This window comes from Buteo buteo, chromosome Z (assembly GCF_964188355.1).
Source record: "Buteo buteo chromosome Z, bButBut1.hap1.1, whole genome shotgun sequence".
Lineage (NCBI taxonomy): Eukaryota > Metazoa > Chordata > Aves > Accipitriformes > Accipitridae > Buteo > Buteo buteo.
This window is the reverse complement of record NC_134204.1, coordinates 55,875,427-55,899,259: the sequence shown is the minus strand read 5'-3', so window position 1 is coordinate 55,899,259 and position 23,833 is coordinate 55,875,427. Positions and strand designations below refer to the sequence as shown.

The 23,833-nt window shown below is 38.1% G+C and overlaps 1 protein-coding gene across 3 annotated transcripts in view; it reads left to right on the top strand.

The window, feature by feature from the left end:
* Window positions 1-22,704, top strand: part of HOOK3 (hook microtubule tethering protein 3) — a 104,683-nt gene extending 81,979 nt beyond the window's left edge. For all 3 annotated transcript variants that reach the window (XM_075020731.1, XM_075020730.1, XM_075020729.1), the window contains 6 exons: window positions 2,256-2,290; window positions 3,097-3,179; window positions 5,173-5,273; window positions 7,878-7,982; window positions 8,098-8,169; window positions 9,628-22,704. In XM_075020731.1, coding sequence (XP_074876832.1) covers window positions 2,256-2,290; window positions 3,097-3,179; window positions 5,173-5,273; window positions 7,878-7,982; window positions 8,098-8,169; window positions 9,628-9,768 — 537 coding nt within the window. In that variant the 3' untranslated portion in view covers window positions 9,769-22,704. The remainder of the gene's footprint in view (window positions 1-2,255; window positions 2,291-3,096; window positions 3,180-5,172; window positions 5,274-7,877; window positions 7,983-8,097; window positions 8,170-9,627) is intronic.
* The last annotated feature ends 1,129 nt before the right edge of the window (window positions 22,705-23,833 follow it).

Here is a 23,833-nt window from a genome sequence, read left to right as displayed (position 1 = left end):
ACAATTACAGTAATTATTTTTTAGGAGCAGAGGATTTGGATATGTGTGTTTGAAGCTGACTGAGACTTCAGGAAAAAAAAATAATGTTTGCCCATTTCTAGAGTAATTTATTTGAATTTATCTGCCTTGCTACAAGTATATACAGGATCTTTGGGTGGCTAAAATAGCACACTTTAGCTTTTATTCTGTTTTCCTAATCTCATGTCTTGGGTAAATTACTCTGGGTAAATTCAGTCCTGCTTCTTTTAATTGTGTGTGCTGTTTATTTTGTTAGTTTCTTGCCTGTGAGAACATATGATCCATCTAGATGCGAGAGTGGTTACTCCCACAACAATGCTGGTACTATGTGAATAATACATATGAAAATATACCAGTGGAATCAATGTTGACAAGTAGTTGTGTCTGTTCGAAGCTAAACCCAAGTGCAATACAAGGGTCCCAAAAGAAAAGCTGAGTTCAATTTTTATTTTCTTACCTTAGGAAAATAGGCACTGCTGCCAACTTTTCCCTTTTTTGTCCAAACCTACCTGTAGTCCCCTAAATGATCAGACATAAATGATGGTGCCAGTTCAAATGCTTTGTGACCATGAAAGATGCATACGAACATTTATTGTTACAGAAAAGGTGGTGTTGCCGCAGTTGTTCAGAGGACTGCAAAAGAATAAAGCCAAATGGACAAAACCTGCAGATCCTTAGCTGCTACAGATTTCTGGCTCTGAAGTCAGTAGAGTCATGCTGGCTTGTTTTTATGTGCTCCTCCCTTTTCCTATAGTGTGATAAGGAAATCCTACTTTGAAATAATGAAAAAGCATCACCCAGGAATGTGATCAAAGACAGTATTTTTACGTATTTACACTATAACAAAGCTAAAAGCTTTTTTGAGTGCACATGGTAGTTGTCTCTGTTGGCCAGGTGTCTAGATCTTTACTGAAAGACCATTGGAGGAAAAGCAATGAAGTAATTTTGTTGATTATCTTATATTTTGATGGCATTCTGGACCATCAGTCACATGCTAGACCTCCAATGTGATTGGTACAGGATAAATAGAAGCCAAAAAGGCAGTTTCTGATTTAAATATTCTACATTTGTCTTGTATTCAATCAGTGTGGCAGTCACACAATTCAGAATCGCTCCACAAAAACACATGCATCTCTTAATTTTGGTTGTAGCCCAATAAACTGCATATTTTCTCCTGTTTTGTTACTTTTATGATTTTTGTTTTGAAATGACTTTCCAAAATAGCGGTTGCTCTCCTTTGAAATTCTGGTTTTTTAACACAATGATTTGCAAATGTGCTTCTTTACTATTTTTATATTTTTGTTTTTAGTGATATGTTTTAGAAAATGTTACAGAATGAAACTGCTGATGAGAACAGAGGAGAAAAATGCACATGCGTGAAAAATTGCATAGCTTTAACTTTTTCTGTTCATGACTTTCTAAATAGTTTCTTCTGTTGGCTGCTGTTTTGCTTTATACTAATGTCATCTCTGTTTCTTGGCATGGGCTTCTGCTCAAGGCTATTGTGAGTATGGCTTTCTATTTACTTAACACTACTTTCAGTTTATAGACATTTATTGGGTTTATTTTTTTTGAAAGAGACTCACTGTGTATGAAGTGAGTTTAAAATTAAAATAAAATTTACTTTGAAGCTTTTATTCAAAGAGCTTATCAAAATGTGATTTAACCAGGAAGTGGAACACTGTAAGTTGTATGGTAATTTTTATGTGTCTGTAATCAATAAAGATAAGAAACAGAAAAAGGGTAAAATTTCTGCTATACTCCAGTCAGAAACGCTCTACTCCCTTTAGTTTCTATGGGGACAGGAATTTACTTCAACTAATTTGCTACATGTCTTCATGCAAATTGCATTGCAATATTGGTAGGACAGCTCTTCTAGCAAATTTTGCTGCACTGTCCGATATCAGGTTAATTTATCAAGTCTAATTACAAAAGTACTGAAGAAATTAAAACAACAGCCATACAATGTTGTCATTTATGGATCTTGCTTTTATTGACCTAGTTCCTGGGAAAATATTTGTAAAGTTATAAAGCACTGTAATTTCAGGAAAGTCACACAGCTGTGGAGAGAAGGATTGCTACCACAGAGGATGGCTTTACAGCTGTGATCTAAAACTGAGTGAAGTAAAAAGTTGGGTTTTGGTTAGAATGTTAAAATGACATGTTTTAAAATAATTTTGAAATTATGTTAAAGCTCTGCCATATATTAAAATAAAACATTTAACTTTCTATTCTAGTCAATTCTTCTGAAAAAGAAACTTGAAGAACATCTGTAAGTATTTTGTTTGCCTATTTTGTTTGCCATTTGAAATGCTGTGTTTTCCATGTGGTAAGGAAGGCAGACAGTCATTAATCATGTATCTGGAAAATATACAACTAAGAGAAATTAAATAACACAGGAATGTTTGGAAATATGCTGTTCAGATACTATTTTCATCTCATAGGAAGCCTTTGTGAAAACAGTAAGAGTGATGAAGGAACCATCCTATTGCGGTGGTTAGAAAACTTTGCTTAATGTTGTGTAAATCTTTACTCAAGAGGAGTAAGTATTTTTGTTCTGAGGAAAGTCTGTTAATGTAAACAAAACTAATTTGTTTACTTTTTAGTATAAGTTATGGCATAAAAGGTAACATTTTAGGAAGTGTTATCATTTTGTTCTGCTATTTCTGCATCTCTTACTTCCCTAACATGCAAAGAGCTGTTTGCTTTTTGACTGGCTTGCAAAAAAAAAAAAAAAAAAAGTAGTTTCTGTTTCCTTTGGGTTTAGCCATTCTTCCTCAATGTAGTCTCAATTACGAGTATTTGTTTTAGGCATGCATTGTACAATTAACTGTAATTCTAAATTAAGTTTATAATTACTGAGAATGAAGCTGTTTGGTGTTACAGTTCTCCATACACTGTGATGTTTTTCAGCTTATTTAACAAATATTTCCGCAGTGACATTGTCACTTGTTCTCATGCCCCACAGCAAAAATCAATCGTGCTTTCAGAAATATATCACTATCTGATCGCTTAATGTTCATTCAAGCACAGTAATAATATTGTGAAAACAATATGTACTTTTATGGTTTGTAACAGAGAGAAGCTCCACGAAGCTAACAATGAGCTACAGAAAAAACGAGCTATTATTGAGGATTTGGAACCAAGATGCAATAACAGTTGTGAGTTACCTGTGCAGTCCATTTCTTTTCTTTGTAAAGTATTTCATGTGCAACGTCTTTAATTATAATACCTATAGGAGGTGCTAGATAAAGAAAACGTACATTTCAAGTGGCAATGATACATATGTTGTTAATTTCTCTGGAAGCTATGGTGACCAAAAAGATGTTTCTAAAACTTGCAATGCAGGGGATGACATTTTAGAGACCACCATAGTAAGAAATGATAATGGCCATAGAAATACTGAGTCACTGTCATACCTGTCATTGAACCTCAGCTGTTCAGAACTATCATGTCTCTTAAGACCCTAATTTAGGAGATCCTTGCCACCATCACCAGGTTATTTTTACTGCCAATATATATTACTTCAGTGTGTTTCCAGAACTGCATTGTAATTTCAGAAAATTTTCAGACACTGGTCAAAGAGAATGTAGGATATATGTCATATTGGTCAGATAGTATCCAGAACCCAGCATCCAGTTGTTTTTCAGCACATTAATGCTACCTTTTTCCTGAGAAGTATTGAAGGAGGTAGATTTTTTTTTTTCATGCCTGCTTATTATAGAACAAGGTAGAAGATTGCAACTAATGGCAGCTTTTCTGGTTTGTGCCAAAGCAATTTTATTTATAAAGACATCGAGGAAGATAGAAATATCAGTTCAGTATTCGTTACATACATTCTATATTCAAAAAGAATTTTCATTTGTGCTGAGCTAAAACAGCAGAGTATGTTATAAATTCCACATCTTAGGAAATGTTAGAACACTTGGAAATGAGGTCCGGGGACTTCATGAGTGGCTAATAAACACATAATCCTAACGTACTTGATAAGCTTCAGTGCGAGTGTAATAGCAGTATTCTGACTTGCTAGCTTCTAAACTTTAGGGTATATTGAGGCTTCTGTCTTTAGTTTACTGAAATTACAAGTTGCTTTTTAAAAATCCAAGTCTGATCTTTTGTCCTGGTAAAATAAAAATAGTTGTACCTTCTTCCGTTCTTTCCACACTCAGGAAATGTGTGTGAATTATTTTTTCAGATTGTTTTAACTATCCTGAATATGGCCAAAATCCTTGGGCATTGAACAAGAATCATGGCTCGTTTTGAAAAAGGGATTCTTGCAATCTCAGAGACCATCTGCTATTGGTCTTCTTACTGAACAATGAAAATCTTACTTGGTGCTGTTACCAGCTTAGTGTTTTCTGAGTACTTAGAGAGAAAACCGTAGGAAAAACATGAAAGAACATTTCAAAATGAGGCTGCAAAACAAATGGACTCAGGATTGCTAATCATCTAACTTTGTCCGAGAACCAGACGTTGATGTTGTATGCTATTTGATCCAGGATGATGCAATTGATTTTTTTTTTTTATTTTATTTTTCCTGAGATCTGAGAAAATGTGTAGAAGATGTGTAAGCAATAGTGGCTTGACATATTCTTGTATCAACACAAGAAAAGGCTTTGCAATGAAATTGTCCTACTGGTCTGCATTGCTGCTTAAGAAAATGAGGGGGGAAAATTAAATTGAGTATATTCATGTCACAAGTCTGATAAATTGTGTCCAGTGTTACAGTTTAGAAGATTTAAGCAAGAATTGTGCCTGTTAAGAATTATTCCTCTTACATAAAATAAGAAAACTCATTTATCTGAGTTACAATACCAAGATATTATGGAATCTGTAATTCATTAGTAAACTCATTTTCTAAGTGTGTTCTGTAATGGGATTGATTTATGATTCCATTTCTCTTTATTCATAATTTTTTAAAAAGCAAAATTTGTGTACAAAACAGCCATCTCATGAGATTATATAGGAGTACACATTATTAAAGTGTTTCTGAGCTGTTCAGTAATGAAAACTATGGTGTCTTCTACATCAGGTTCCTTATGTTAGCTTTTCTCCACTGAAATAAATTCTAGCTGTGCCTTAAAAGTCTGTTGAAAAACATCAAAATAAACATAATTATGTTATTTTCCAATGTGTGCATCTCCTGACATAAAGCACTCAAAATTGAAGAATTACAAGAAGCTTTACGAAAAAAGGAGGAGGAAATGAAGCAAATGGAAGAACGATACAAAAAATACTTGGAAAAGGCCAAAAGTGTAAGTATATGTGTTCCACGTTAATGATCCCTCTCTGACAGACTGCACCACATGTCTGTTCTGCAGGAATAAAATTAAAGGCAGTATCTATACACACTAGCAAGTAAAAGAGAAGGAAGGTCCAGTAAGTTATTTGTATCTTCTTACTGTTATGGTATGTCATACAGATTAATTCTGCAGAAGATTTTACCCTGGTTTTGTGTTCATGACTGTCCCCTTTTGCTACCTATCCATAAGCCTTTCTGATGCATCTGTAAAAATGTATACCCACTGCTACAGATTTTTGAGTCACCCACACAAACCTTTTTAACCACATTTCATGTCGACTGATACAAGGAGAGGGTGTTAAACTCTTTCTAATGCTGTGGTAACCTATTTCTTTGCAGAAATTCTTCTGGACTTCTGTCTCTGAGTGAGAAACGTATAGAGCAGCTAAAGCAGTGTCCATAGTAGGACTGGTGGTTTAGAAATAACTGCAATAGCTGTGCTGTGTTTTAGCATTGGAGAACCACCTAGCTAAACCAACTCAAGGGAAGGAAGCTCTGTGAGCAAAAGTACTTTAAATTGGCATTTGTGCTGAGACTTTTGAGGACTTCTGGCAAAGTTGTCATGAAGAGTTCTACCTCTTTGTACATAGAAGCGTAGCTCAGTAACACCAAGTACAGGCACAGTTGGACCAACAACTCTGGTTTTATCAGTTTGGCAGAGAGGGAAAAGGCAGTTTGGGCTTCTTCCCTTCACAAGTGCCTGGATCTGATTATGTGTGTTTCTGGGTGGTGTAGGCTTCTTGTGGTGCTCAGTCAGTAATGTCTGTCTTAGCTGGAGCAGATAATTTGCTACCCTTTTTTATAAATGTAGCTTGTAGCTTGCCCCTGATTTCTATTCATGTTCTGGTTTAGCTAACTGGTTTAGAAACTGTTTTAATATGGACTCTTTTATTGATGCTTTTTCTAAGTAAAGTGATCTTTTTAACTGAACCACCTTTGAGAGCTCTTACATTTCTCTGATGTTCAGCATTCTCTTTGCCTTTACTGTTTAATATATGCTTCTATTGAGAAGGTGGCTAATATTTAAGTATGATATTGAGGATGTGGGTATACTACCAGCTTTGAAATGGCAATATTGTGGTCTCAATCATAGTCCCATTACTTCTCTTACTATACCTTGATATTTTATTTTAGTTTCTTAAAAGCGTACCGGTGTCTTCTTTCATCTGATCACGGTAGTATCAAGATCTTTGCTATGGCTGCATATCATTAAATTGGAATCTGTAAGTAGGTTCCTAATTTGGCAAAACTTGATGCTTCCTTCCTTTATTTCTGTGTAGTTTCCTCAATTACTTCTTGTGAGATGTTTCAAAAGTCTTCAGGAAATCAAAACAAATAATTGTTAATTACGTCTTTTTTACATCTTATGTTGCTGACTGTGTCTCAGAGTATTCCAGTGAAAGACACAAGTCACAATTTCCCTTTCCAATAAGTTTTGTTTATTTGTATGTACCGTGTTATTGTAGGGTGTTTTATACAACAGTAGCATTAATTATTTTAGTTAGGTTAGCTTTTTGTGATCTTCTTAGCAACTTTCAGGGGGTTTAGTTGTTTTTTTTGGGGGGGTTTCTTTTGGGACGGTGAGTACAATCATTATAGCCTTCCACTATAGAAACTGTATCCAGGTATAATGTGTATTTTCTTAGAAACATAGTACACTTCTATGAATCTGTACCATTCAGTAAAAATGACTTAAAAATGACTTACTAAAATTTAAAGCATTGTTTTATTTCAGTGTCTGGACACAATTCTAAAACAGGAGGAAAAAATCAAAAGATGTGAAGTCTCTTTCTTTATATCCAGAGGTTCTTAAAAAGTTTTAAGCTATTTTCTATTAAAGGCTTAGGAATCTAGGCATTTTGCTGGATTTTTTTCTTGGTTTAGCTCTGTGTTTGCTAGCAGTCATGCTACCCATGATGGATGCCACATACGAACATAGCCAGGTGTCCCTTCATATTATTAGTAACATAATGATCATGCATGTGCCACAGAATGCTTCTTGGCTTAACAGAGCTATCTAGAAATGTCAGCACGTGGTACCCCAGGTAGGTGAATCATGGCATCTTTCTGTAAGGACCGAAGCAGTCCTTCCTCAAACAGGAGGAAGTGACAGGTGGGTAAACCTTAGCTATAGAGGAGCCTTTGAGAAAATGTTTCTACCGTTGTGGCCCCAGGGTAGTGCAGCTAGGGGTAGGAACTGCATATGTGAGTCTGGGATACTGAACCTCTTAAATGTCACTTTTTCCTATTGGTAGTTTTGTTTCACAGTCCTGTAAAAGAGAGCCCAGTTCAGATGCTCTAATGTATCATGGCTGATGTTCAGAGGCAGAGCCTCTGTCATGCTGGCTGCCAAGATTGGTTTACAGGAGTCAGCCTCTTAAAACTGCACATCCCTCTGTTTCTCATTTTAGAGTGTCATTTCTTACCACTGATATGTTTTAAGTCACTTTTTTATTTCTTAACCTGACTGAAAAGGTTGTAATTCCTTGATGTCTTTCCCTTCATTTAGCTTGCTTTTGCAGGTTTTAACTTAAAACAAACTTGTTTTCTCTTACAGGTCATCCGCACCCTAGATCCTAAGCAGAACCAGGGTGCAGCTCCTGAGATTCAGGCTCTGAAAAATCAGTTGCAGGAGCGGGACAGAATGTTTCATTCGTTGGAGGTAATAATCCTCAAGTTTCCTGGTAGATGTGTATTTCCTCATTCTTTACATACAGACCAATACTTTTATTATGCTTTGGTTTTAAATGTACGCTTCTTTGATGTTTGTTTTATAGAAAGAATATGAAAAAACAAAAAGTCAAAGAGAAATGGAGGAGAAATTTATTGTTAGTGCTTGGTACAATATGGTAAGAATCTCCCAAACTTTTTATCAAAAAAAGGTTTTTTTTGTTTGAAAAGCGTTTTCCAACACACAGACACAGAAACAAATGCTTTTTAATAATTTTAAGCTATCACTATATTAGAGTATGTTCCTGTGATAACCTTGAACTAAATGAAAAAGAATGTGTTCATTATTTTCAAGTTTTAAAACCAGAAATGGACTTTCTAGAGGGAAGGATACCTCAGATTACTATTTTGTAATTCCAGCCCTTTTGTTACACTGAGATACAGTGCTCAAATTTACTTTATTTGATTCTCCAGTCTTCAATCTTCCAGCTGTTTCTAATAAAGGGGCACAAGAAAAGCAGTACAGCTTACTTGCTGCAGTAAGTGTTCTGAGAAACGACCCCTTCAACTTGGGTGCAAGTTTAGCCCCATGCAAAGGGTGAGCACAGGGGCAAGACCCTCACTTAAATTATTCAAACCATATTCAAACCAGTCATCTGGGCAGCCATACAGCTTTTGCTGGGCCTGTATGCCGGGAATTTTTTCACCTTTGTCAAATGTATTCAAGACTTACCTTTGGCAGAGTGTGGCTGCATTGGAACTGTTCTTCAGATAGAAAGAATCCCTGATGTGTAACACTCATGTTTCATTCTGCTTCATCACAGAGTTCAAATTCCTCCTTTCTGTCTTCCCTTGGAAGAGTTTTCTTCTTGCTGTTCTACGTCCTTGTTATGCCCATGGAGTAGTAAGCCAAAAATGGTACTTAAGAAGAATGCTTGAATCCTTTAAATATTGAAGGCATTTTCAAGTGACTAGTGTCCTTGACCAGTTTTATGACATTAGTGCCACTGATAAGCGGAAGAGAAACCTGAGCTAAGAGCTGTGGTTTAGTAGCCTGTCATGAACGCTAAGATGAGCATTGATAGCTTTGTCCCTCTTTCTCTCATTAGCCTCTGCTTTTATACACAGCTACACAACCCATCACAGCTTCCCTTGTTTCCTCCTTGCATTTACTCCTGCTGAAAACATACTTTCTCTCAAGATGTGCTCCTGCCATGTGAGCTGGTATTTTCACAGAGGATGACAACACCTAAATTATTTTCAGAAGACAAGTACTCTTCTAGCTCAACATGCTGAAGGGGGGGGGGGGGAGGGCAAGGGTGGTGAGGGGAAGTGCTTTTGAAAAGACTTACCCAGTTACCATGTGTTTATGTAGAGAAGCATATGTTCAGATCTGGGACACTGGGGGACCTGTCTCTCAATGGTTACTCCAAAACCAGACTATAATGGCGGGGTGCAGGGGGAAGAGAACACACAAAGAACTAGGAAGAATATCTTAACTTTATCCTTGAAAATATGTTTGAAATTCAAAATAGCTTAGTCAATGTTGGTGAAGAAGGAGTTAATAAAATGTAAATGAATAAAGCTGTTCAGTGTTGTGTGTTGGTATTCACTGAGAAGTTTCTCTTTGTCCATAGGGAATGACTCTGCATAAAAAAGCAGCAGAAGATAGACTGGCTAGTACAGGCTCAGGACAGTCCTTCCTGGCTAGACAAAGGCAAGCCACGAGCACAAGGAGATCTTACCCTGGTCATGTCCAGCCGGCAACAGCAAGGTAGAGAAGCCTTGCCCTTAGAAAGAAAACTGCCCTGTGATCCAGGCCACTTCTGTTGCAAGTGAGAACATTCAAGGAAAATCAACCAGCATCCTTTCTCTTTCTCTCTTGTTACTGCTATTATTTTACAGTTCAGGAAAGGGTTTTATTATGGTTTCTCATTGTTCTGTAATGCCCTTTGCTTATATTTTTTTGGAGTCCATCTCTTTCTCTCTGCATTTTTTAAAGGTGCCAAAGTTTTGAAAACATCTAGAGGAGTGCTGTATAATAACAGAGTCTTATTTGTTTGAAGCCTGGTCTCTTATGAAAAGCCTCATATGGGCTGTGTAACAATGTAAATTTCTTGTCACAGTTGATACGTTTGTACCTATAAGGGTTGCTATGCTTTATAAGACTGTCTTTGTTCAAAGGGAATTAGGCTTTTTATTTCATGTGCTAACCTGTTGCTTTAAAAAAATGCTGAAAACTCAGTACAGAAATGCAAAATTAGTATATTATTGTGAAATAGATTTGCTACTAAAAAACTTACCAATGGCAAAAATAATTATTTTTTTTTTAAAAACTCCTACATGCAAAGTTTGCTCTTATTCTTGGCATTTAATAGGGAAGCAGGATGATTTTTTTCAGGTTTTTCTTTATCTGCTGGTGTTACCTCTTTTGCTGGCAGAACTGAGTGTTTTCAAATGGTTTGTTCCACTCTTATTGGTCAAGTGTATGCTTAATATGTATTATAAAAAGGTTGAGAAATATTTAGAATGCTCTAATATGCTACTGCATAATCCATTTAAAAAAGACATTTGTTTTAAAATTTTATAATTATGGATGAACAGTACATAATGGATCAAGGCCCCAGTTAATATTGTTGATGTTATTGTATTCCAGTTATCATCCCCTACTAAAAGACTTGCTTTTAATATATTGATTCAGGGTATAATTGTATCAGTTGCCTTACTAATGGTACCAGTGCCTTCAGGTGAGTTTGTTGCTGACTTTGTTGGAAACTGGCTGTGATTTGTTGTACTGCCTTTTTAGCGTGTAGCTAGTTAATTGTACGTAATTGATTGTAGCACCTTCATGTTGATCAGTGGGGTGGATGGTGGCCCCTACTATTAATTTAGGTTCTGTTCCTACAACGTTCTGCCTTTTCCCTGACTAATTCTATGCTCTCCTTATCATTTTTGTCAAATAGTTGATGGGCACAGAGGATCTGAGTATTGGTTGAAAGTTTCATATACATACATTTTGTCGTGATTCAGTTTTAAATATTTTTCATTTAGAGACTGTTTGGACCTAATGCACATGCAGTCTGGTTTATAAATGTATTCTTTTACCTTATTTTAATGCTCTCCCAAGTGAAGACATTTTTTCATAAATCCCTTTAGAGAAAAGACATACTTGCATTTATTAATCATTTGAAGCTCTATGTTAATTCACAGCTTGGGTGGAATGAGCAAAGGATAATTAAAACAAGCACACCTAGATTAAAGGGTAAGGAACAGGTGAACAACACTTTTAGGTACTGTTTTATCCTCAAATACCTCATCTGTTTTAATCTAGGCTAAGAAATGCATTCAGTGTATGTCTGAAAAAAATTATCAGTTCTGATTTTTTTTTTCCCCCAGTAATATGAAAACAGATGCTGAAGTCTATTAACTGCATATAGATTTTGTCTTTTATTCCTCACATTTGGAAAAAAATGATTTTCTAAAAATTCTCTTTACTTATTCAACGTATGACATGTCTGGGCTATGTTTGCAAGATTAGGTAAGAGAGTGAAAGTATCTTCTTGTGCAGAAAGGTAACGATGGAAGTTTAGGACAATTTCTGAAGCTCAGTGGTCTGATACACGTTTTGCTCTCTCTTACTGAGATACAGAATACTAAAGGGACAAGAAATCATATGTGTTACCTAGCAAGATGACCACAGTTTGTGTGGGACATCTTTTACTGATCTTACTGTGCAATCCATTCTAGTCATTTGAAGAACTCATTACCACATGCCATGTGCAAACAGGAGCAAGTAAAATCACTTCTCTGAGAAAATTTGATGTTCTTTCTGAGATTACAGCATTTTATATCAACCAGAGAAAGAACCCAAGAATACCTAAAGCTCTATGTTTACTTTCATGTGGCTGGCTCTGTCTGTTACCAAACTGCTAAAGCCTATTTGTGAAAGCAAGGAATAGCAGGACCTTAACGGGAAGTTTTATCTCTTAATTTTGTCTAATAATTTAATTTCCTGTTGCTATTAATTAGGTGCAGGTATTAAATAACTTGAACACAATCTGCACACGAAACTACTTGCTTTTATTATTTTAACATCTGTTTTACCATTTTGCCTCCAAAGTTTTGATGACTGGCAAATACCTCTGATGGTTAGGAGATGAACAAACGCTGATTAGAAGCCTCGTTTTTAGCATTTACTTTCTTATCTCTCATGGTTTCTTTTGCTTCTTGGTGGTTGTTGGCTTTTATCTTCTGCTTTGTAGTTCTGGTTGGTCTTTCCATTTCCCTTGAGATAAGACACTCAAGTGTTTTCTATAGTTCCCTTCAAGAATATAGAGCATCATTATATAGCATCAAAGACCAAAGCAAGACTAATACTGAATCTGTGCTTTACTGTTGCTCATAGTAATTGTTAGGCAAGATTGAACAAGCATTTGTCTTTTGAGAATCTGCAAACTTGTAGAAATCCTGGTATTTCCCACAATTTCTGTTGATTATAAAAATCTAAAAATATACTGCAATCTTACAGAAATATACTACTGTGTTGCTATCCAGTTCCAGTAAGTCATTTGTTCTGTCTTCTAATGGTAATCATCAGGAATTTAATTCCTTGTTCTTCAGTGTTTTACTTCTATTATTTGCTGCATACATCTATTCTTAATCTTTGGGTGTGGATGAATGCAGGTGGTGAACATCATTAAACTTTCTCTCTCACAAGAACAGCTTCTTTATTGAAAGGGTTCAGCTTCATTATTTTCCTTGCTTAATATGTAGCTATGAAAGTAGTGTGGTGTTAAGAAAAAGAAGGGGCTCAGAGTGTGACTACAGGGAATAAGCACATGTATAGATGAGTTACCAGTGAATGCTGTCTGTCTTATCTTCAGTAATAAAAGAATATAAGCAAAAAAACTTCATAAAACAGAATTCTCTCAGTACATTAGATACTTTTAAGAAGCTTTTACGAACACTTTTTCTGGGGCAACAAAGACCATTTACATCAAAATTGTAGTGGTAATTATTAAACTAATGCTATATCCTGCCCTGCTAAGCTACAAAAAAACCCTGCATATTGAGGTTAAAGAGAAAAGGCTCTCCAGGGCAGTGATAAAATAGCTGACGGGTTCATTAGAGTACGTTCCTGAGCACTGGGCTGAAGATCTACCCAGAATAATCTTTCTGAGAGCTTTCAATCAATGCCAATAAAAGGTAACAGTTAAATGAACAAATATTTTTCATTGTTCAGAGCTGAAGCTTAGTTTCTGGTCTTAAACGATGTGTGTGCAGTCTAGTTCATATACTTCTGTGGAGAGTTAAGTTAGCACATCTGATAAGACATTACAGAAAAGAATATTCAAGTTCCTAATTTTCTTGATAGCAACACGTAACTACTTGGATCATAACATTTATTTTGTAAGTGCTGTGAAAACTGAGGTGATCTGATTTAAAGGTTGTGTGTGCCACCCACAGTGCAAAGGGGAATAAAGAACTGGAGCACACAGCTTTATATATTGTAAAATGAAGAAAATATATAATGGGTACAAGATGCTTTTCATTATCTGTTTGTAAATAAGCAAATGGTAATCTTGTCCTTTTCTGATGTCACTTGAGAGAGCAGTAATGCTTTGGCAAGTTTTCTGTGTTTTCCTGTTCATGTAAGGAACACCGGCAATTTTATATTCATTATGTATGCAAGAATTAACAGTGAATATTCCTATTACTGCTTTATGATGATCTTAAATAGTAAGTGGTGTGTGCAAGCTGTCAAGAAAACTTAAGAGGATTTGGCAATCTTAAAGTCCTCGGTATTTTGACATGTGCAAGTAGCTTTTGTTCAGTTCTCTAGTATATAAGACTATCCACTTAGCAGCTTCTGGGATGTCTTGGTGTGTTGACATTTTCTGTAGCTTTGGTAATTGGAAAATATTTTAATTTCACCACTTGGTTTTCTTCTAGTTAGTGATTTGGAGGAATACTGTCCTGAATGTGGCTAATTTTTCTTGTTCTTACGAAGCAAAACAGTACCTGAATTTTACGCATTTTATAGAGATTTTTATTCTTGCCCGACATTTTGACTTTTTGCAAGGATTGATGAGGGAGGTATTTTTGCACTCAGTCAGCTATGTAATACTGACTCCTTATGGGTTTTTGCACATGTGTTTTAGGTAGAATGTGGACTCTGTGTTTTGCAGTAATATTGTATTGTTAAACTTCAGTATCGCCAAAGCTAGTTTAGCAAATTTTGCAGGCATTTTCCTCACTAGTATTGTGCAAATAAATAGCTAAAAGAGGTTACTCTGTCAAGAAATACTTTGAAGTTGTGTTTTTTCTTCTAAGCTAAGTAGTCATGCTTCAGGGATGTCACCTACAGAAGTAGTTTGATAGCTGGATTATGATTGAAATGTGATCTCAGGAAATCAAGCACTTAGAAAGAAACCTTTTCCGAAGCCCTTCCTTAGAACAGTTGTATTACCTGGTACTAGCAGTATGATACATTTAGCATTCTGTTAAAATGAAGAGGTGAATTGTTATAACAATTTAAATGTAAAGATCAGGTAAGCAAGAAATTCAATTAATGAGGTTTTGAACCTTACAAACTGCACACAGCCCAGACACATGTCCCCTCCCAAATCTGAGCAGTCCAGCTCCCTTCTGTATTGGCAAGAGCACTGCGTTTTGACTTTGTGCTTTGCATCTGGAGAAAGAAGTGAAATCTTGCATTATCTCCTAAGCTGGTGTACGAGCAAGTAACGAACCTCACTTGTGCTCAGAACACCTCCACAAGCCAAATCATATTATTGGCTTGTGGCAGATGTCAGTTTCTAGGTAGGATCCTAACCATACCTCCAGCTTGTCACTTACAAGGAATCAAGAAAATGTCCTGGCATGACTGATTGCACTGCCTTGCTCCTGTGACCTTTCTTTTCTCTGGAAGTCCAGAAAAGGAGCAGAAGTTTGTCAGTGAATCTGCAGGCTGTAAGTAAAACCAAGGGGTGATTTCTTCAGTTTGAAGGTGGAGGAGGCAGATGAAAGCAACTATTAAGTACAAAAATCTGAAGAGCAGTATGTCTTTCACCATTTTGTTTTTTGGTTTTAATTTAAAAATTAAACAGAACCTGAGCTTTTGGAGCTGGGTTTTGGTTTGGGTTTTTTTTAATTAATTTTGAATTGCAGTTAATTAAGTATCAGAGGCTTTACCTATGTGAATAAGGCGGCAGCAGCTGTCATTATCAGCCACAGCAGCCTTAGACTTCTTGCATCTGGTACAGTGAACCCCCAGAGATTATGACTCTGCTGCCAGCTTCCTTGCACTGTTTGGAGATGTTGAGGACTTATCTGGCTTTGTCTTCTGTTTCGCCTTGGCTTTACATTTGTGGATTCATTGAAATTTTGGGACACAAAGTTCATTTTTTAAATGTGTCAGCTCATTGAATTAGGTAATGAATGAATGTCAGTTGAGGAGCTCTAGAAAACTTGACAAACCATATAGCCCCATGGGGCATTTAGGCAACACCTGGCAGTATAGCCAAGGCAGCTTCCCAGACAAATTGTTCTGGTGTCAGATTGTAGTCAGTGGATCAGTAGGAGCTCATGATAACTGCAGTAATTAAAGTTCTCATCTATCAGTTGCTAGGGACTGGTTTTGCTGTTAACTTTACTATGGCCCAGATTCTAACCTTTGCTTTTAGGACTTGCCAAGGTAATGCAGGACTGTACTGAAGCAGATATCTGCATTAGTTGGCTCTGGTGGCATATCAGGAATTTCCTCTGCTGCGTTTGCTGTGTGTATAAAGTCATTTGGAAAACTGCATATCCTTCAGTCTCATTTGCACTGCATGTTGGTTCTAGAGTGCAAGCAGGTTCCGTTTGTCAGATAAAAATTTCTTCCTGCTGTCTTGTTGTTTTGGATCTCAGAGATTGATCATACAACATGAAAAGCATTGCTAGTAGAGGGAAATCCAGGACAGTTGCGAAGCCTTTCCTGTCTGGTGGTGACTTTATTCATTGCTTTGCATTGGAGAGGTCCTTTACTAACAGGTGAAGTTAGAATATCACATTTCAGAAAGAGCAACACGGTTATTTTAATCATTACAAAAGTGGTTATTTGTCAGCACTTTGGAGAGCTGTTAACTACTGTAGCATGGCACAAATCTGAAATACTGTAAAAGCAAGTATTTCCACAGGCATAGGATAGCTTATTCTGCAAATGGAACTTGAATCCCTAATGGTTATCCCTAACTTTAAGAGAAGAGAAAATTAACATAAAGGCCAACTGTTAGCTTGTTAGCATGCTTGTGTTGTTAGCATGGTCATGAAAACGAGCAGAATTTTAAGAGAAAATCCTAAATGGTGTAATATTTATGGAGTTATAAAATAGCTGTAGTGAGACCATCAGACTTTTGATTTGGATTTGAATATAATATTCATTATGTATTTTAAGATTTTGTAAAGCAGCTATTATAGTTCTCAGTCACCAAAGATTAGTAAGCAGGAGAGTAAACCTATTTTCTGGACGTATCAGTGGTTTCAAGAGAGATTTTAAAGCTTTTATTCAGCAGTATCAGTAAAATCTTGGAATAGTTACAAGCATGACATTACAAGGCCACAATTCTTATAACTTTTAGTCTGCTTTGTATTCTCTGGTTGTAATAGTTACAAAAATGCAAAGTGGTGTTAATACAGCTCTGAAAGATGCTGTGTTGAAAGGCTCCTTTAAGAAATCTAAAGGAAATACCATGGAGGAAGACACAGAAAGAATAGATACAGAAAGAAAAACAAACTTCAGCGGTAAGAAGCCAGTAAGTAATGAAGTTAGGAAGTCTGCAGGAAGAGAAATCTGGAGGCAGTTACTTCAAAGCTGAAGCTTGGTAGAATTATTTGGGAAGAGTGTCTAGTGTTAGACTTGAAAGTGAGCAGACTGCATTGTTCTGATAGCTTTGGTGATTGCGTTACAAAGTACTGCTTACAGACAGAAGATTGTTGGCTACGGAAAGCCTGGTCCATCTTGGGACCAAACATAGACTGAACAGGAAAAAAGTAGTTGCTCAGAGAGGATGAGTGGCTGGGTTTTGTGGTTGTTTTTTTAATATCAGATTTAACTTTTGTGAGCAGTGCTTTGAATTAAAAGTTCTTGTGTTGGTAAGTACCTCCAAGCTGGCTACGTTAGTGAAAAAGGCTGCCATCCTTTTTGTGGCTTCGATGTGCTGGAGTTGTCCCAGTCACTTCTGCGTGTTCAAAAAGCCAGAATAGGACAGTGGGAAGTTAAGATTTTAAGGGATGGATGACCACTTGTAATGAAGTACAGCTAGTGAGACTGGGCACTGAATATTGAAGGGAAATGCCTTACTAAGAAATAATGCCCCAGGCTGGCAAAAAGCCTTCTACTTACAGCTGGAATATTTTGGACTGGCAAGGTAAGGAAGTAAGAGAAAGTCACTCCTCTATAGACACATCATCTGTTGCATAAACTGTCTCTTTCTGAAGATCCTGCAGAAGTAATGACAGGTTATGCTGTGTGAATTTACCCTCACATCTCACATCTCTGTTGTCTTCTGAAATGTTGCTGCCTCAACAGGTAGCTTCAAAATATATTGGTTAATTTTGAGTTCTCCAAGAGAAATCGAGAGACAGGTTTTTTTAGATCAAGATTAGAATTTCTAGTCAGGAAAGGGCACTGTCAGATGGATTTCATAGAATCATAGAATGGTTTGGATTGGAAGGGACCTTAAAGATCATCTAGTTCCAATCCCACTGCCATGGGCAGGGACGCCTTCCACTAGACCAGGTTGCTCAAAGCCCCATCCAACCTGGCCCTGAACACTTCTAGGGTTAGGGCATCCACAGCTTCTCTGGGTAGCCTGTTCCAGTGCCTCACCACCCTCACAGTAAAGAATTTTTTCCTAATATCTAATCTAGATCTACCCCCTTTGGGTTTAAAACTGTTACCCCTTGTTCTATCACTACACTCCTTGTTAAAGAGTCCCTCCCCGTCTTTCCTGTAGCCCATTTTAAGTACTGAAAGGCCACAATAAGGTCTCCCCAGAGACTTCTCCAGGCTGAACAACCTCAACTCTTTCAGCCTGCCCTCACTGGGGAGGTGCTGCAGCCCCTGATCATCTTCATGGCCTTCTGGACCCGCTTGAGCAGGTCCAATTTATTATATCCTTGAAGGAGCATATACTGTCCTGAGTTTACAAGATCTCTCAAAAGTACTATTGACTCAAAGAGAAACCTACAAGGTCATTTCTGTTTATGTGCAACAGGACACTTGAAGTGCTACTAAATAATAAGTTGAACTAAGTATTAGCCAGGTGAGGCTAAAGGAATAGGCTATATTCATATATGCACAATAGAATATATACATGCTTATGTAGCTTGAACTTTTAATTTTTTACTATGGTAATCTTTTATTATGGTAAATACAGTAATAATTTTACTAATTTAACTACAGTAATCTTCATATTATTAATCCTGAACTCTGTAAATTTATGCACCCAAGCAGTGCCAAGCAAGCTTAACAGACAATGATTACTCAAAATACATTCTCGAGGTCTGCTTTGAATGTATTGAATGTGTTAATTTTTTTGAATTTTTATTCCATTTGATTTATGTCTCTATGTTTCTATTTGTTTTTCATCTATGGTTAGCGTTCTGCGTTGGTGAATGAGAAGGAGGAAAAAGAGGGATACGTAAGCTGCAAGACTTGTAGCGGAATGACATTTTTTTTTGCAATAAGTCCTTGAGTTTAGTTAGAAATATTCTTCCTTATCTATTTAACCTGGATTTTCCTGTCATAAGAACTGTTCTTAGAATCATTTTTGACCAGTGCAATACTAAGGAGAAGGAAATGGGGAGAGAAACAGTTTGCATGCTTTGATTTCTGTCTGGTGAAGCTATTTTGTTCTTTGTAACGTCACAGTGAGTGCAATGCGAAAATGAGAACTAGCCGTTAGTGTTGTGCCATGCTGTGTAGGGGTGTTTGTGTTACTTGGGGAAGCTGAAAACACCGTAGCTGTGTTAGTAAAGCATTCCACCTATCCACTTACAGTGGCCAAGAAAGAGGGTGCATCAGCAAGGATGGAGAAATATGCCAACCTCTCCAATTCTCTTCCAAACTTAGATTGACTTCCACAGCATTGTGACGTGCTCTTTGGACTGCTCAGTGGCTCCTACTCAGCTTATTTTAACAGGAATACATAATATTTTCTTGTGATTCAAACCTGTATTTGCATGCGATGAATAGAACTTGCCAGTGTAGTGTAGCAGTGATGCTGTTGTAGCCTCACGCACAGGATGAGCTTTGATGAAACATAAATGCTTAAAGTCTTCTGTGGTGCTCAGAGCTTGAAGGGTCAGACAGAGTCATTATGACCCTGCTTGTCTTGTAGTATATCACCACATGCAGTATTGGACAGGCATCTTTCACTTTATATTGCTTTAGTTTTTTAACTGCTGTACTCACAGACAGCAGGAATACCTGAGACTTCTTCCTTGCTCTGTAAACTTAGTTTCCATAGCTGTGTTAGTTGAGAATGGTGCCCTGAAGGACTTTACTCAGAAGTGTTTAAATTTGTCTGAATTATGTCTAAATTGAGATACTGTTCAAGGCTGGTTTATTGCTCTTTCCAATTATTGGTGTGTAACTTTCCTGTTAATTTGAAGAGTGGCTCTGGCAAAGATGTTTTCCCTGTGAATTTGCACAACTTTAAGTAGAGGCGGCCTTACTAAACTGCTCTAAAAAATACCTGTTCTGTTCTCTGTTTTTTTTTAAACAGTAATATGTTATCTGCTTTTTAACTTTCTTCTTTATTCTTTTATTTGCAGTGATGTGGTTGCATGACCTGCAGCATTATTATAACAGGGACTGTTCAGTGCATGACTTGCTTTTCTGTCCAGACTGCATAACCAAAACTTAACCAGTTCTACACTTAAGACTCATGGCCATCTGATTTCAAAGGGAGATCTACTTGCAGAGAAGCTTACCATCCTGGGGAGTGGCTTTCCCATTTCCCGCTTCCATTTACTCCTCCTCTTCACAAAAAGTCTCCTATGAGGCTAGAAGAGAGGAAATCCAGTATTCAGAATTCAACAGGAGGCGTTCTGCAAACTGACAGAGCACTGTCAGCTCTTCATTTTACTTCTGCTTGTCCACTTTATTTAATTCTGATTAACAATATTAACACACAGACTTCCTGCAACATTTTCATATACTGAACTATAAAAATCTAGTCTTAATGAGTTCCTAAAAACGCCTTTTGGCCACTGTTAAAATTTCAAAGCACCTGCACCCTTAAAGGATCCACTTTGAATGTTTAAATAATTAAAGCGAAGGAGATGTTTTACCAGGAGAAATGACTAATGAATTGCTGCTTGGCCATCCCATCTTCCTTAGAAAACCAGGCAAGGTTCATCTGATTATCTCCGAGCCAGGCAAACTACCGGGCGGTATTTTGTTCACAGACACTGCCTGCTTCCTTACTATGTATATACACAGTAGTTTGTGGCTGTTGTATTTTAATCTCTACATTTTAGCTGTGTTGTTGGTTTCTTTCAGAAACTTTTTTTTCAATCTGTGTACAATTGTTAAAACAATCTGAGGAAAGAACATGAATGGAGATAAGTATGAAAGCCGTCTACACTTTCAGTATTATCCAGACTGTCCTTGCCAGTTTATAATTTGGGTCGTTTATCTTCTATCTGTACCATTTTTTTTTCTTTTTTTCTCCTTATCGCAGTCTTAGCTATTTAATTTCCAATTGCACTAGCTTGGCTGTTTCTTTGTATTGTGAAGTTTAGCTATAAGATTTGCCATATGTAGACAGTGTAACTCAAATGCTTTGTACTGCCTATATTAATTTAAAAAGCTGCTTATTTAATATTCTTAAATATCTGCACATTTGTACTACTGTATCTTTGTTTTGTATTGGACATCCAGTACTGGTAAGATTCAGAAGTTGAGGGAGTGCTGTAGTTAAGAGGTTTATTATATAGGAGTTAGTATGTAACAAATGGAGATGGGGGCTTTTAAGCCATAGGACTAGCTGGAAAATCTGGAGAGAGTCTGAATGATGAGTACTGTAAGTGGCTTGGTTTAAGCCCAGTTCTAGACAAACCCCATTCTTGCTCACTTGGATCTTAATCCTGCAAAAATATTAACACGTATGTCCTCTGCTTACTCCAAGAATAGTTTTGCTTATTCAGGCGGTAGCATAACCACCAGACCCATTTTCCATGTAAGCACCCCCATACTGGAGAAATGATGTGTCCACTAGTCTCTGCAGTCACTTCTGGTCACAAAACACGGTGTGTGCCTCATCCCTGGCCCATCAAGTGGGGCTCTGGACAGAGCTGCTCCTCTCACACTGAGCTGCCTGCGTGTGTTCAGTCCTCAGGGATCCTGACACCCGCTGTGCCAGTGGCACTGTTCAGAATGACTTGGAGAGAAGACAGATCATGTCCCCACCTCTGTTTCCACAGGGGGTCTGTGCTACCCGGTGAAGGGAAGGGCAGGTAGGAATGGGCTTCAAGCAGACTTTGCGGGAGAGGGAAGGATAAGCATTAAGATCCCAGTGAGAAGTGTGTGGCATGTTCCCTTCTGGATACCATACCAGATGAGGGAGCCTGTGGCTGCCAGGTGCTCTGGCTGACAGTGGTCTGGAAAGATTCCTGGATGGGGGATATGTCTTTCCTGGTCCACCAGGATCTGGGACAGTGAAGTCTGACGTGACCTGCAGGCAGGATCTGGGATTTGGTGGTGACAAGTCAGTATTCCTGCAGCAGAGGCAGCAGCACTTTCATCAGACTGAGTCCAGCAGAGAGCTAAAGGATTTGTGTCTTTCCAGGTCCCTTGTTAACGTGTCAGGGCAAGCGTTACTAGAAAAACTTCTTTTTGTTGGGTGTTAAAGTCATGGTGTGTTTCTCATTTGCAAGTGCTGCTCCGGCTGGGACCACACTCTGCCCCAAGCCAGGCTGGGTGCAGGATCCCTGAACTCAGGGGCTCTGTGCAGGGCAGGAGGGGATGGCTGTGTTTTTGTGCACCTGCCTGCACAGGTGTCCCAAGGTGAAGCCAAGCAGTACCTCATTTCTCCAAGTGGTCTGTGCAAATTAGAGACGAAGTATCGTTTGTTCTTGAGCCTGAAGACATTTGTATGTATTTGTGTTTAGCTTGACAAAAATTGTTTGAGTTCACTAATGCAACAGAAAGATGTCAGGTGTAGCCAGTAACTTTCAGCAAGTGAGCTGGCTACTTTAGTTAGATAAGCCTAGCACCTCTGTCAGGAAGTGATTGCGAGCTCAAAATTCAGAGGTGAGCTCCAGCATGTCTCTGATACACTAACTTCGTTTGTGCTGTGTAGGAAACTTTTACTTTTTTATAGCAGCTTGTTTGACGGTCCTGAACTAAGTGTTGACCAGTTATCAAAGTAACTGTTTGTGAAATTGCCAGTGATATATTTTCTGTAAAAGAATGGATTCCTAGAGTGTCAAAACATTAATTTCCCATTTCAGTTCATCTATGAATTGTGTAACTACCAGATTGTCATGGTAGCAGTATTAATATACATACCTGTATATAGACAAAAAAAAAATACTCAGTAATGATCATTGGAATCAAAAGGTTTAATATTTTTTCCCAGTCAAATACACTAATGCTTCCAAGGTGACAGAATAGTGTACAGTTGTTAAACAAGTTGTAAATAAATGCTTATATAAAATGTAAATGCTTGTTTTTTCTTTATTTGATACTTGGTTATAAATTGAGGCCAAGGTACAGTTCCTGTTGAAGTTACTGGGTTGAGCCTGAAGCACTGTTCCCCTGTATGAGGTGATGGTAGCTGGTGGGGGCTTTTGCAGCCAGCTGGTGATTAACAGGGACCTCAGTAGAGTAGGAATAATATGGGTAATAAAAACCTTGCCTTTAAATGCACTTAGAATCAGTCACTCTAGAACACCTAGGAAGAAAAATTGGACTTTCTATAAAGTATAGCTGCACCTGGGCTGCTTTGGTGTCAGCTGGTCTGATTCCTAGATATATCAATGGCATCTTGGAAATGCATTTCCTGGGTCTGTGGAAAGGAGGGTGAAAAGCAGGCAGACAGCAGCAGGAGTCCACCTGAAACCATAAACCTCCTGACTTCTGCTGTAAAGTATCCGATCTGGCTGCCCCATCACAGCAAGGATTGCCTGACCTGGTTTGCCTCTCAAAGGGCCAAGGCTAAATGGCAGAAGTAGTACAATTTTCTCTTGATGATGGAAGTTTAGCTACAGAGGCAGCTAAAGGAAGGGGAGGGTGGGAAACCACTTCTAATATGGACAGAAACAGTTGTCCTTCCTTTCTGCATTGGTAAGCAGCTTTGCCATCCAGGGTGGGAGGAGGAGGTGGTGTCAGACATGGGTAAACACTGCAAGTTCCAAAAGGGAAGGCAACAGCCAGCAAGATGGACTAGGCCCATGCGTGTCACGCAATGTGCTGTGTCTGAGAGGGATGCGCCAAGACCCTGCTGCAGCCTCTCAGGGGCTGCGGTGTGGAAGGACAAGGATCCCCTGCCCGTGTCCCCTGGCCGCAGCATGGCTGTGGCAGTGATGGGAGAGCCCCGGGACACTGGGCTGGGGTGAGGTGAGGTGTGTGCCAGCTGGGGAGGAGGGCAGTATAGCCCCAGAGGGGGCGGCCAGCTCTCTCCTGAGTCATGAACAGTGTAGGGTGCAGACAGGGAGCTGCCAGAGCCTCACCGCCAGCTGATAGTGGTGCACTCTGGTTGTCAGTCCAGTTGCTCTTCTTCATCTTGGTCATTATTACTTCAGTATCTCCTGCCTCTGACCATCATCCCCTCAGCTGTCCTGTCATTTCCC